At 33.2% G+C, this 14,191-nt stretch overlaps 1 protein-coding gene across 1 annotated transcript; it reads right to left on the reverse strand.

Annotated features, from left to right (window-relative positions):
• Positions 1-267: 267 nt before the first annotated feature.
• Positions 268-12,032, reverse strand: LOC115987743 (G-type lectin S-receptor-like serine/threonine-protein kinase LECRK3). The gene is made up of 2 exons (XM_031111334.1): positions 9,946-12,032; positions 268-874 (listed from the first exon to the last, which is right to left on the reverse strand). The coding sequence occupies exons 1-2, from the start codon at positions 12,015-12,017 to the stop codon at positions 268-270; spliced, it is 2,679 nt and encodes an 892-aa protein (XP_030967194.1). The 5' UTR covers positions 12,018-12,032.
• Positions 12,033-14,191: the final 2,159 nt, after the last annotated feature.

Raw genomic sequence — 14,191 nt, forward strand, 5'->3', positions numbered from 1 at the left:
ACAATCACGCAAAAAATGATTATATAAACCAATAAAACAAAATCATTTTGAACAAGGAATCCAAGCTTACAAGTTACAACTAAGAAGGTGAAATACACCAAAGGATAATACACATGAGAGCCTTATAGTAAAAAACAAATTACAATGCAAGAGACAGGAAACCAACCACTATTGGCCAAATTTTGATACCATAATACAAACAAGAAAAGGCATTTCACCAAAAGTTGCAAATGGTCACAACTATGGGCAATGAAAACTCAAGATGACCTATTTTTTGAATGAAGGCGGAGAAGAAGTAAACAATGAAGGGCTTGGGGGCACGGAAACTTCAATCACTCCCTCAAGCATTTGTGTGACCTTTTTCATTGAAGGCCTCAGTGAAGGATCTTCTTGAATACACCAAATCGCTACAATCACAAGCCTTTCTAGCCTCTTCATGTCATTCCTTGCCTCTTCATCATTTTCTATCAACTTATCTAATTTTTTATCTTTGTAGCATTCATAAGCCCAATCTACCAATGCCTCCTCTTCTCCTAGTGAAAATGCTACACTAGACTTGCAGCAAATGATCTCTAGTAACATCACACCAAAACTGTACACATCAACCTTAACCGAAATGGATACTTTCCTAAACCATTCTGGTGCAAAGTATCCAATTGTCCCTCTTATTCCTGTCCGAGCTGCTCGAGTTTGCTCGGCCAACAAAAGCTTTGCTAATCCAAAATCAGCAATTCTTGGTGTAAAGTACTCATCCAGGAGTATGTTTTGAGGCTTTATGTCGCAGTGGATAATCTGAGTACTGCACTCTTCATGTAAGTACATTAAACCTCTTGCTATTCCAAAAGCAATTTGCACCCTTTGGTTCCAATGAGGCCTGGATATCCCAAAGAGAAAGCTAGCTAAAGAGCCATTACTCATGTACTCATATACTAGAAGCCGGTTCTGCCCCTCATCACAATAACCGAGCAAACGGACTAAATTCTTGTGATGAGTCTGACTGATCACGCTAACTTCTGTTTTGAATTCCTTCTCACCTTCCTCTACCACCTTACCTAACTTCTTGACTGCGACAAATCTTTTAGAATCTGATGCAAGGACCCCTTTATAAACCGTTCCAAAAGCACCTTTTTCACAGAATCCCAATTTCTCCATAATCCTCGCCACATACTCCCATTTCACCCGATCATATGCCTTGCTCATATCCAGCTTCATGGCCATGAACCCCATCTTCTTAGATTTTTGAGCCTTCATGTGGTGTAAGGTCTTGAAAGCAACTAAGATATTATCTGTAATAGCTTTAGAAGATTGAAACGCACTTTGAGATTCAGATATCACATAATGTAAAATTTTCCTAAGTCTATTTGCTAGAACTTTAGAAATAAGTTTATAGAGAATATTACAAAGTGCAATAGGACGATAGTCTCAAACTCTCACCGGGTTCTTTACCTTAGGAATGAGAGTGATAAAAGTCATGTTAATGGAGGGTGAGACTGAACCTGTGTTGAGACAGAACAGCACTGCCTCTGCCACTTCATCCCCAATAGTTGGCCAAAATTTCTGAAAAAACAATGGGGGCATTCCGTCAGGCCCTGGCGCTTTCAAGGGGTCCATTTGATGCAAAGCTGTATCAACTTCATCCCTCCTAAAAGGTGCAATCAGCTCCTGATTCATCTAATGTGTGACAGCCACGTTGGTAGCTTCAAGTGCTGCCTCAATCGAGTTTGGCGAGGAAGAGGTGAACAAGGATTGGTAGTGCTCCACCAATATGTTGGCAACCTCACTCTCATCCACACACTTTTCGCCCACAAAGTTTTCCAATGCATCTATTTTGTTTCGTCGAAACCTGTGTGTAGCTCTGCTATGGAAGTAGCGGGTGTTGCTGTCCCCTGCATGCAGCCACAATGCCCGAGATCGTTGCTTCCACATTTACATGTATGAAGAGACAATGCATATAAAATATTTGCTTCACCATTGCTTTATCAAGATTTTTTGTCACTGCAACTGAAAATTGTTTTAAAAAGATCAAATTGATTGAATGGTCCACAAAAGATTCAAGTACTAAACCTCAGGTTAGCTTTAAATCATCCTCTACAAAATGCATCTTCCATTAAAAAATAAATTGAGTAGAACTTGAAATTCAAATTCTTCATTATTGGTTAAACGTAACAACCATCCATCAAAAGTGTCTATAATAATAGGTTATATAAAGATGAAGTAGCTCAGGCTAATCATATTTGTTCGTTTTTGTGTATTAGGTATAGAGTAGACTTTTGAACACAAGGACAAGAATATAAAATATTTGAATCAATCAATATATTTGAACCCGATGTGACACATTATAATGTAAATGAACAAATGTATCAATATGATACCTTGTTTTCACCGATGACATATACATCTTTTCTATCCACATCTGCTTGTTACAACTCACTAGTGACCTTGGTTGGCTAAAGGAATGGGAATTAAGTCTTCATAGTATGCACCAAAAAAGAAAAAAGAAAAAGGAAAAAAAACACTGTTAGGACACAATATTTTTCACAACTTTTGACATGATCTATTGGCAGACTATTGGGATCGAAGCAACATCACTTTCATTTGGGTTCATCACCGACACCACATTTTTTAAGATAGGAAAAATAAATAGCAACATGTTGCAAGTTCGAGTCCGGGTATCAACCTCCCCAAATTAAATTTGGGGTAAATAGTGGAGGGAAAAGTGAGGTTCAAACCACCAACTTTACTATTATTATACCCAAATTACAACAGTGAACAGACTATGTTAGCGGTCACGAAAAAATTATGAAAAATCATGTCTTTAGATATATTAAAAAGAAAAAAGAAAAAAAAAGAAAAGAAAGAAGAAGACCCTATTGTTAGAACTTAAATTTATATTTTCATTGGATATAACATAACAGAGAGCATCTTCATCATGAAAACAGATTACAGATTGCAAACCGGTTTAAGAAAGAATCACTTTAATTAAATATGAATTATGACAACACTGTAATTTGGTGTAGAAAGATGTTTCCTGTCACCCTTGGTATTGCACGATTAGTACTTTATACAATGGCTTAGCGAGTCAGCAAACTGTGAAGCTTTTCTCGGTTTTTAAAGTGGGAAAGTGTGAATGCAGTGAATACATTGCAAGTATATATGCTTTATTTATTTGTGAAAGGGCATGAAGAGTTCTGGCCAACTATCAAAACTTTACATACCATTTTGAATTGCACCTCCACGTACCAAATTCTAGATTGGACAATGGTTGATCTAGTTTCTAGATTTCATTAAGAAATGCAACGCATTCCGTTTGAAACTGTCACACTCGGAATCTTGTTCTTTTTATAGGAGATAGATTATTTAATGTGTCAAAAGTTTAAGCTGTTAGAAAATAGATTATTTAATGTGTCAAAAGTTTAAACCATTAAAAAGTTGTGAGTTTTGGATCTCAGATACTATGATAAATTACCTATTATTCCAAAAACTAAAATTGTTAGGAAATAATAAATTTAATAATAATTCTAACAATATATAAGGGTGTAACACCCCAAGAATAGATATATACATGACTCACGTATATAGCCCACTGTATTCCTTAGAATTTCAATTTTCACAAATGTGCAAGTATCTTAGTTTTCAAAATGGAATGAACTGGACCAAAATGCTCTTCTAATGTGGCCTAATAGAACTGTAATAACAATAAATTTTACGTTTTAGTTTTTAGATATTACAAGCCATAGACTCACATGATGCGTGAGAATATATAATTATTTTTAATGTTAAAATTTTTAATATTAAATTTATTTTCTAAATTAAGTTGTAGATAATTTGTTCTCCTTAAAAATTAAACAATTTATAAAAGTAATTTTTATCTCTCTATTTTTACAAATATAAAATTTTATAATTTTTGGTATTTTGATTGATATTATTCTTCAAATAATTGATAGACACATTCAAATACTTAGTCATTTAGATTGTGTTTTGATATAAACTCAAATTCTCATTTCCAAACTAACAAATAATTAAATCAAAAATAAGATCAAACCAAAATTATATAGGGAGAGAGATGACTTGTGATGGGAAACTCAAAAAACACAACACCAAAACATATCAACCCAAAGTAAAGATATTAAAAAAAATAAAAATTCATCAACTTATATAAAGTAGAGTTGCAAGAAAGAATTAAAAATCTAGAGGGAGAGATAGCATAATCAAATTTTTTTAGGAGAGAATATGAGAGAGAGAATAGCAAATTTATAGAATAAACTTTAATGAGAAGAATATTCAAAATGAAATGTATTGTTGTAAATACCAAATTATCCAAGTCATGCTATGTAATAGAATAATATTATATCATTATATTTATAATAAAATAGGATCACATCTAAAAATCAAAGAAAAAAAAAAGATAATAGATTTATTTATTTTTAGTTTATATTTACCAAAAAAAAAAATCACATTCTACCATTGTATTCATATCCATATAATAATGAAGTACTAGTATTTAAAGTCAAGTCGAAGGATCTAGTTTTGCTCTTGCTTAAAAAACCATGTCATTTTCATCAACTTTAAGAGATAGAGATCATAAAAATAAAAAAATTTATTTATTTTTAATTTATACTCATCCAAAATGGATTGAAGTGGACCAAACTGGATTCGACTAAATGAACCAAAGTGGACCAAATTGGAATGAATGGACTAAATTGGACTAAGTTGGACCTAAATGGACCGAATGAACCAAAGTGGACTAAAATGGATTATATTGGACCAAATTGGACTAAATAAACCAAGTAGGCTGAATTGGATTGAAGTGAACCAAATTGGACCAAAGTGGACCTAATTAGACCAAATTGGACAGAAGTGGGTATTTGTTATCTCTATTTCTTGAAGTTAATGAAAATGTCATATGGTTCTCTAAGTAGGTGCAAAATTGGATCCTTTAACTTGTCCTTGAATACTAAATTAGCACATGGATATGAATAAAGTGATGAAATAGGATTTTTTTTTTTCTCAGTAAGTGTAAACGAAAACTAAATAAATGGTGTCTTTGCACAACTTGTTTGCATTGCATGTATTTTCTATTATAAGTTACATTTAGGTTCAAGAATGTGTAAAGTCATGGTAGTTAAAAGTGATGGTCCTATCATTATTGGTAATTACAATTAATTTTGAGAATGTGTAAAGGTATAATGCATTATATATATATATATATATATATATATATATATATGGAAAGAAAATGATGACATGACTATTGATGTGGTTCAATAGAAGTGTAATAATAATAAATGATACACTTCATTTTTTAAATATTATATAGATATAGATATTAAATGGGCAAGGTGGGTGAAAAAATGGGTCGGAGACACGCTAAACTTCTAATTAAATTGTACTCTCCCAACCAGGGGCAGAATTGGAATTTTTACTTTGGGGGGGGGGTGGGGTCGAGACTAAACTATCACATTGATTCACAATTCAAGAAAAACTCAAAGTACAGTCCCCCCCAACACACACACACACACACATAAGTCTTAGATTTTTAATTCCAAAGTGAGTCATAATTTATATATATTGCATACAAAAGTTTCATTTCTACAAAATTGTCTTATATGAAAGCTTTACATATTTCTAAACTCTATTGAGCATACCAAAGTTTTCTAATTTGCTACAATCATGTGTAACAATAATAAAAAAGAAATAAATATAAGTATTAACAAAACAAAACTATATTTTCAAGAAAACAAAAATAAATTAAAGAAATAAATCATAAACCATAAGATAAACAAAATAGAACTGAAAAGGGGAAGATCTGAATAAAGAATTTTGTGCCTCCAACTAAAAATACTATGCTTAGGGGTGGGAAACAATATGGATAATTCCACCTTGCTCCTATATTTGATTCAAAGAAGCTAAAGATACCCATATCAAATGCAATTTGGAGTCAATAATTAGATAATTTAGTTTGGATTTGAAGCTGAAATTCTGAAGTTGAAACAAGAGTAGAATGAATTTTTTTGTGGAGTAGAATCTATATGTGAAGTGAAGGGGACTGGGCGACTGGGTTTGTGTAAGCCAAAGAAAAGAATTTTGTTTGATTTGTTGGAACTTAAAAAGGAAAGTGAGTTTCAACTTTCAGCTTGTAAAGGTAAAAAAATAAAAGGTTTGGGAAGAAGCTGATGAAGCTTCCAATGTCAAGCATGGTTCTGCTCCTGCTCTCAACCAGATATTTGTTTTTTAGACATATCACATATGTATCTAATTTGTACTCTCTCAGGCATGCAAATGTTTTATTTCTTGGATGTAACAATGTTTAGAATGCCACACATGACAATTTGTACACCTGTAGCATTACTCATTTTTTTGGCCTTCTAAAAAGTGGAGGAAAAAAAAAAATTCAACTTACATTTTTATTTTGTCAAAAAAAAAAAAAAAATCACTTATTGATCTCCAATTTGGGGGCCTCTCTTTTAGTAGGAGGCCTAGGCAATGAATGACCTAAGCCCTTATTGTGAGATTGAAGCAATCAATTCATAATTCAAATTGTGATTAATTTGTGTATGTAATCCCCCACATAATAAAAACGGGTTCTATTGTAATGTATTATTTAAATAAAGAAAATGTAATCTTTTACTTTTATTTTGTGGATGTAGGCGATAAGGCTGAATCACGTAAAACTCTTAGGGCCTGTTTGGGTAAGGAATTTTCGTCACTCAATTTCCGTCACTCAATTTCCATCACTCATCACTCATCACTCGTCACTCATTTTTTTACACTCATTTGGCAACATCATTTTTATTTTCATCACTCAATTTTTTCACACTATTCATGGACCCCACACCTGTCAGCCAGTATAGTAATTTTTTTTTTTTTTTTTTTAGCACCCAACTCACCGAAAGCTAAAATATAAAAAAAAAAAAAAAAAAAAAAAAAAAAAAAAAAACCAAACCGAATAGCCAACCCAGGAAAAGAAAAAGAAAAGAAAGGAAAAAAAAAAAAAAAAAAAAGAACAACGCGCAACCAGAAAAAAAAAAAAAAAAAAAAAAAAAAGAAACAAACGCCAACCCAGAAGCCAACCCAGGAAAAGGAAAAGAAAAAGAAAAAAAAAAAAAAAAAAGAACAACGCCAACCCAAAAGAAAAAAAAAAAAAAAAAAAAAAAAAAAACTGAACGGCCAACCCCAGGAAAAAAAAAAAAAAAAAAAGCCAACGCCAATCCAGAAAAAAAAAAAAAAAAAAAAAAAAAAAAAAGTCAAAATGTGGTCAAAAGTTGTGGCTGTGGGTCCCTCATGTGTGTTTATTTACGGAAATGCCATTGAGTTATGAGTTATGGAAACTGAAAACAGCTTTTTGTTGTTTTCAGTTTCCATAACTCATAACTCAAAAATCAGAGAATTGAGTGATGGAAACAGAGTTATGGAAACAGAGTTATCGTTTGGCCAAACAACCTTTTTACTATGGGTCCCACCATTTTTGAGTTATGAGTTATGGAAACAGAGAATTGAGTTATCAAAAAACTCAATCCAAACGGCCCCTTAACTTTTTCTCTCTTCTCTTTTCTCCATACTTTATCACAAATTTCTACAAGATTGCAAGAATTAGAAAGTTCTTAAAAGTCGCTTCATTGCCTCAGTTTGAGAAGCTTGGTTTTGTTCAAAGAACCATGGGATCCTTTATTGGCAGCTCTAGAATATTCGACAGGTAAATGAAGAAAAATTCAACTTTTTTAGTTGGTTGTGCTTTTATTTCATGTCATGTCACCTTCCTGGATATTTGCTTGTAATGAAAAGTCTCATTGTGGAGGGCTAACCTCCAGTCTTATACGCCAATGTCAAAGACATGGGTTTTATCATATAAAGGAAGAGAGGGCCGCCTAACCTGACTTAACAAGCACAAATTGAAATTGTGCTTCTTGTTGACAATCGTAACCATTACATTAATTAGTCTTTTAGGATATGTGGAAACTTGTGGGTTTCAGACTTTCAGTTAGTTTAATTGGTCAAAATTTTTTGGTTGAATGAGACATCTAAGATTCGATCCTCACCTACATTAAAATACTAATTAGTGTCTTGGTGTAATGATAAACACCAAAAAACCAATTATTTCATCGTCATGTCATGTATTTTAATATGTTCATTCATCATATGAAAACACGATAACATGCATTAAATCATGGCATCGACTTGAATATGCCAAGTTAGATTATCTTTAGGATGAGGTTTCATGTTATTTTGCTATGAGTTGCCTCCAACATTTGATTAGAGGTTATTATAATATTATTATTTATTTATTTTTTTGGTTAATCTTCTTAGATTTGTGAATCAGTGTGTTTAGAATTTAAATAAAATTCTTGTTTCATCAAAATTTTGAGGTGAACCACATGAAATGATGTTGTACAGGCTTTACATCAGGAAACTTTCGTCATGTTATTTTATTTTAGTGTCACATGAAATAATGAAAAACTAAAAATATAATATGATTTTCTTTCGTACATATCATTAACATTTGATTTCCTATACATTAAATGGGTTTCTGCATTTTTCCCTATGTAACTTGAAAACATTCACATGAAATGATTTAGAATTGCTTGAGAAGGTCAAAATCCCAAATTTGCTATGAAATATGTCTTTTAAATGAAAACCACGGCACCTCCTCATACAACATGTAGGAATTTCATTTAGGATGTGCATTTTAATCTCTTTACATTTTCACGCATTTTCATGCATTTCAATATTACCTGTGTATCTTAGGATAGGTTGCATTACTTACTTGTTTTTCATTTTCCTTTTATATATTATTGACTAGCACTCTTTGTTGTAAATGTTGAATGCATTGGATGTTATTTTACCGAATTTTCTAGGTTTTAATGTAATTGTGTGATGGAAAGATAGATGGTTTATATTGGCCATTGTACCTCAACACCTTATCACTTTGTAACTTAGTCCTCAAGTTTGTCTAAAGAATGTAAATTAGGTTTTATTTGATGTAATTTCCTACTGTCGATGTTTTTCATTAGATTGCAATTAGGACACGAAATTTGTATTTTCCTTTATATTGGATTGTATTTAGAACCAAAATTATGTATTTTTTCTTTTTTCTATAGACACTTTTATAGTTTATTTCATTTTTTTTGTAAAATTTATTTTGAGGCTTTTGTTAATTTTTTCCTTAAACATAAATTAACAACCGATCTCCACCATAAGATTGAGGTATACTAAGAATCTCAGTCTCCTTTAGTCTCGGTTCTCATATTACAAATCCAAATCAACCCAAACACAAGAAATCTTTAATCCGACAACAATCACGTACGCAAAAAATGATTATATAAACCAATAAAACAAAATCATTTTGAACAAGGAATCCAAGCTTACAAGTTACAACTAAGAAGGTGAAATACACCAAAGGACAATACACATGAGAGCCTTATAGTAGAAAACAAACCGCAATGCAAGAGACAGGAAACCAACCACTATTGGCCAAATTCTGATACCATAATACAAATAAGAAAAGGTATTTCACCAAACGTTGCAAATGGTCACAACTATGGGCAATGAAAACTCAAGATGACCTATTTTTTGAATGAAGGCGGAGAAGAAGTAAACAATGAAGGGCTTGGGGGAACGGAAACTTCAATCACTCCCTCAAGCATTTGTGTGACCTTTTTCATTGAGGGCCTCAGTGAAGGATCTTCTTGAATACACCAAATTGCTACAATCACAAGCCTTTCTAGCCTCTTCATATCATTTCTTGCCTCTTCATCATTTTCTATCAACTTATCTAATTTTTTATCTTTGTAGCATTCATAAGCCCAATCTATCAATGCCTCCTCTTCTCCCAGTGCAAATGCGACACTAGACTTGCAACAAATAATCTCTAGTAACATCACACCAAAACTGTACACATCAACCTTAACTGAAATAGATGCTTTCCTAAACCATTCAGGTGCAAAGTACCCAATTGTCCCTCTTATTCCTGTCCGAGCTGCTCGAGTTTGCTCGGCCAACAAAAGCTTTGCTAATCCAAAATCAGCAATTCTTGGTGTATAGTACTCATCTAGGAGTATGTTTTGAGGTTTTATGTCGCAGTGGATAATCTGAGTACTGCACTCTTCATGTAAGTACATTAAACCTCTTGCTATTCCAAAAGCAATTTGCACCCTTTGGTTCCAATGAGGCCTGGATATCCCAAAGAGAAAGCTAGCTAAAGAGCCATTACACATGTACTCATATACTAGAAGCCGGTTCTGCCCCTCATCACAATAACCGAGCAAACGGACTAAATTCTTGTGATGAGTCTGACCGATCACGCTAACTTCTGTTTTGAATTCCTTCTCACCTTCCTCTACCACCTTACCTAACTTCTTGACTGCGACAAATCTTTTAGAATCTGATGCAAGGACCCCTTTGTAAACCGTTCCAAAAGCACCTTTTCCCACTATTTGCTTGAAGCCTCTAGTTGCTTCTTCCAGCTCTTTATATGTATAGCTTCTCACATTTGTTGCAAGTGTGCTATCAATATTCCATCGTGAATTCCGTCTTTTGTGGTACAAGTAGATAATAGCCACTATACTAGCTGAGAAGAAAAGGATATTGAGAAATGCAGAACTGCCAAGGAGTAGTGCCAAAACAACTACCGTAGACTGGCCTTTCTTCTCTGAACCAGGGTCTATAAGTACCTTGATGAAAGCTTTTCTCGTAATAGTTATGCTATATCTTCCATTGGACAGAGGATACTTCTTCTTCCAACAAAAATCACCTGTTTTTTCATAAATGGTCACAACACACATGCAATCGTCAAGGCATTGTTGTTTACACTCTGTCTCATTAACCCCTTGAAGAAAGCTGTAATCCGACAACGGCCAGTCCATATTTTGAAGCTGTGCAAACTTTACACGGTCTTTATTTGCTTCCCATCCATTATCGCAGCTGGGTAATGGAAAATTTGGTTTACACCCTGCCCAACCATTGGATGGGTCTAAGGGAGAAAATCCATAAGGACACGTGCAAAATGTTTTTCCGTTCCCACTTGATTCATCTGAGGTTTGACAAATGCCGTTGAGTCCACATAACCCACCTACAAAAGTGTTAGCATCAAATCTGCCACATGTATCATCAGGAATGCTTTGCACTTCAATCCAGGATGAAGAAGAACAGCTCTCAAGTCCATCACTTGTGGGGTTCTCCCTTCTGGGGTGACTGTATAATCTGAATCCTCCATCAGGATCAATTCTAGCCATGTGGTAGAAGGATTCTTTTGAGCCTGGATTTTTCTCAGTAAGGCTCTTGTTGTTGGTGGAGTTGTTTGTGTCTAGGATGTACATGCGTCCATCCTCAGTAAAGTTCAACACTGATATCCATTGCAGTGTCATAGTGGCATAATAAGGTCTTCTAATTTTTTCAGACAATAAATAATAAAGCACGAAATTGCCATCCAACTGTAACGAAACCTCAAAGCGCCCATCAGAATAATTAGTCTCAGATTGGTGAGACCTGAGTGTGGTATTCATGTACAGTATTTGGCCAGGCAAAATTGTATCAGTAGGCTCCTTGAAGCTTTCCCATATAGAATTATACTGTTCATCTAAAATCACCAAGTTCCCATTATCCAGCATAACAAAGCAACTGGATTTGGAAGAACCATTCCTTTGAGGCTTCCATATCTCACTGTCTTGATCAGGGTCATTGAGAACAAACTCTTTGTTGCTCGACAGTTTCAGTTCTGAACCTTCTGGTGCTGGTTTATTGCCATTTGCAGACCAAACTATAGTTGGATCTTTGGTTTTATTAAACCAAACTGCAAGCAAGAATTGATTCACTTTCTCACTACTTTCAAGAGGATGGAATCCAAAGATGAATTCACCTGAAGGGGACTGGATACCAGTTCTTGGCTTTGCAACAAAAGAGGGTATCTGCAGCCATCTATTACAGTCATCTTTGGTGTAGGTAGTGAAAACAGTGGGAAGGAGAGGAAGAAGTAGAAGTAGAAGCAAGAGAGAACAAAAATGAGGAAGTGTTGAAGACAACATTCCAACGGTTTTTGGGTTTATGAGTTAGAAAGAACCCATGACAACCTTTATAGAAGAAAATGTTTGGTTGGTTTTAAACTTGCTTTTCCAAGCAATTGCTCTAGTGTTGCACTGAAATTTCTAAGAACCACTGTCATTTTTATTGGTCTGACTTTTCAGATATTTGAATAAATTAACACCAATTTTTTTTGGGAAAAAAGTTACGTGGAAGATACCAATTCTAGTCGTCTTTCTACCTTTTTTTTTCATAAAAAAAAATTGCTTCTTAATTAGTTATTATTTTTATTTATGGACAGATTATACTCATTTTATCATTTGAATGACAGTTAGGAATTTGATTTCTTTTATCTAATGCGTATATGCATTTCAATATTACACAGTTCACTGACTTTATGCATTTCTGGCCTCTCTCTCTCTCCATTCATTGTCCTGATGCATTTCCCAAACATAGTATGCACCACGCACAAAGACGACAGTATGAAACCCTCCATGATTGATAAATCTATCTTAACTTTTAAGGCTTTTCTTTTTAGTAAATTTTGACTTTTAAGCCAGCGTCTCTAATTTAGTGAATTTTCAAATGTTAGAAACTGCCATGTAAATCAAATTTGGACCTTTTCAATATGCAAAGTCATTTCTTGATGTGATAGCCTTGATTTGTTTCTAAGTTTGAAAAATAAATCCCTAGCTATAAACCTTATGGTTCAGTAATCAGTAGCACTTTCTAATTTCTCCATAGGTTAACAATTTTTTTTTTTAATAATTATAATTTGATAGTAAAACGATGAGGGAGCAATTGAATCCTAGGTTTCTTGAGAAGTATGTTAGATTTTATGGCTTTGGAATTAAATTGTTAGTGCTCATGGATTATGGTATATAGCTTTAAGGTATTTATTTTGGAAAACTTTTGTGTTTTATTATTTAATCATTCTTATCATATTATTATTGAAAATGGTCTTGTAGTTTTCAATTAGAAATTTGCCAAAAAAGAAACATGTTTTGTAAACTAATATGGCCATCCAAGATTATGCTCTTTGTGATGTTTGATGCAAGTTTCTTTGGGGGTTGAGTTAAATTTTTGAGAAGAAAAATCTAAATCCTTGCTTTTGACAAATTAAGTTGAAGATAATGTGTATGAAAAATATTTGGAACCATTCACATGCATTTCATATTATGAAAAAGGATTTCAAAACTTATTCTGCAAATTTTTTTTTGGTTTTTCAAAAAAAGATTCAATTTTTAAATGCTCGATCAGTCGAACCTATTTTTTGATCAATCGAAAATGTCAAGCTTTCAAAACCTGACTTTTTGCCAACTTTGATTGGTAGTTCGATTGCTGTTCAATCAATCGAATTTGTTAAGGTTTTTTAAGTCTTCTTTCTACCAGTTTTGATTGGTACCTCGATTGCTCTCGATTAGTAGAATCTATTTTAAAGGATTTTCGATTGGTACTTCAATTGCTCTTATTTAGTCGAAAATCGTAGTCTTTTAAAAATAAAAAGAATCAGATCATGCGTTCTTCACTTTGTCTTCTTCTTCTCGATTGCTCTTGATTCCTCTACCTATCAATTTTTTTTGTCATTTTCCTAGTCAAAGCTTCAAAGGTTTTGTTCCTAAAGTGTGGGTATGCCTCTTTTTGTTTATTTTACATTCTTTCATGCATAATCATCATTTTTTTGTAAAAAAAATTGAACATTAGGATTTTTAGGATTTTTGGTGATTCATAGTGTTTTGATCAATTTTGATTAATGGGTTTTTGTTCATGCATCATATAAACATGGTCTTTATACTTTAATTTTAAAATTTTCATGGATTGTGTAAAATTTTGAAGTTAAGGTTTATATGTTCTTGGAAATTTGGGGTTTTTGTTCAATTGGGTAAAATTGATTAAAATTGGCTTATGATATTGTTTAATTGAGTCATAATAACATGTTTTATGAGTCAATTGGCTAAATTGAGTGTAATTGAACAAAATTTGTGCATTAGATCATCATCACTTGTGTAAATGCATCATGCATCATAGAGATTTTGAAATTTCTATCTATATTGTGCTCTACCCCTTGTCTAGTGCAGTTTGCCCTTGGTTTGTTTTTCTTTTTGGTTTTTCCTTTTTTCAAATCCTTAGAAATGGATCCTAAAGTTAGCAAGAAGTTTAAGACTAAGGCCAAGAAAAC

Source organism: Quercus lobata, chromosome 4 (genome assembly GCF_001633185.2).
Source record: "Quercus lobata isolate SW786 chromosome 4, ValleyOak3.0 Primary Assembly, whole genome shotgun sequence".
NCBI classification, from domain to species: Eukaryota; Viridiplantae; Streptophyta; class Magnoliopsida; order Fagales; family Fagaceae; genus Quercus; species Quercus lobata.

Bases quoted from the DNA above. Each gene is read 5' to 3' on its own strand.
- LOC115987743 (XM_031111334.1), bottom strand. From the start codon at position 12,017: ATGTTGTCTTCAACACTTCCTCATTTTTGTTCTCTCTTGCTTCTACTT. The intron at 875-9,945 runs GTACTTTGCACC...TGGGATATCCAG, and splicing joins GGAATAAGAGGGACAATTGG to GCCTCATTGGAACCAAAGGG.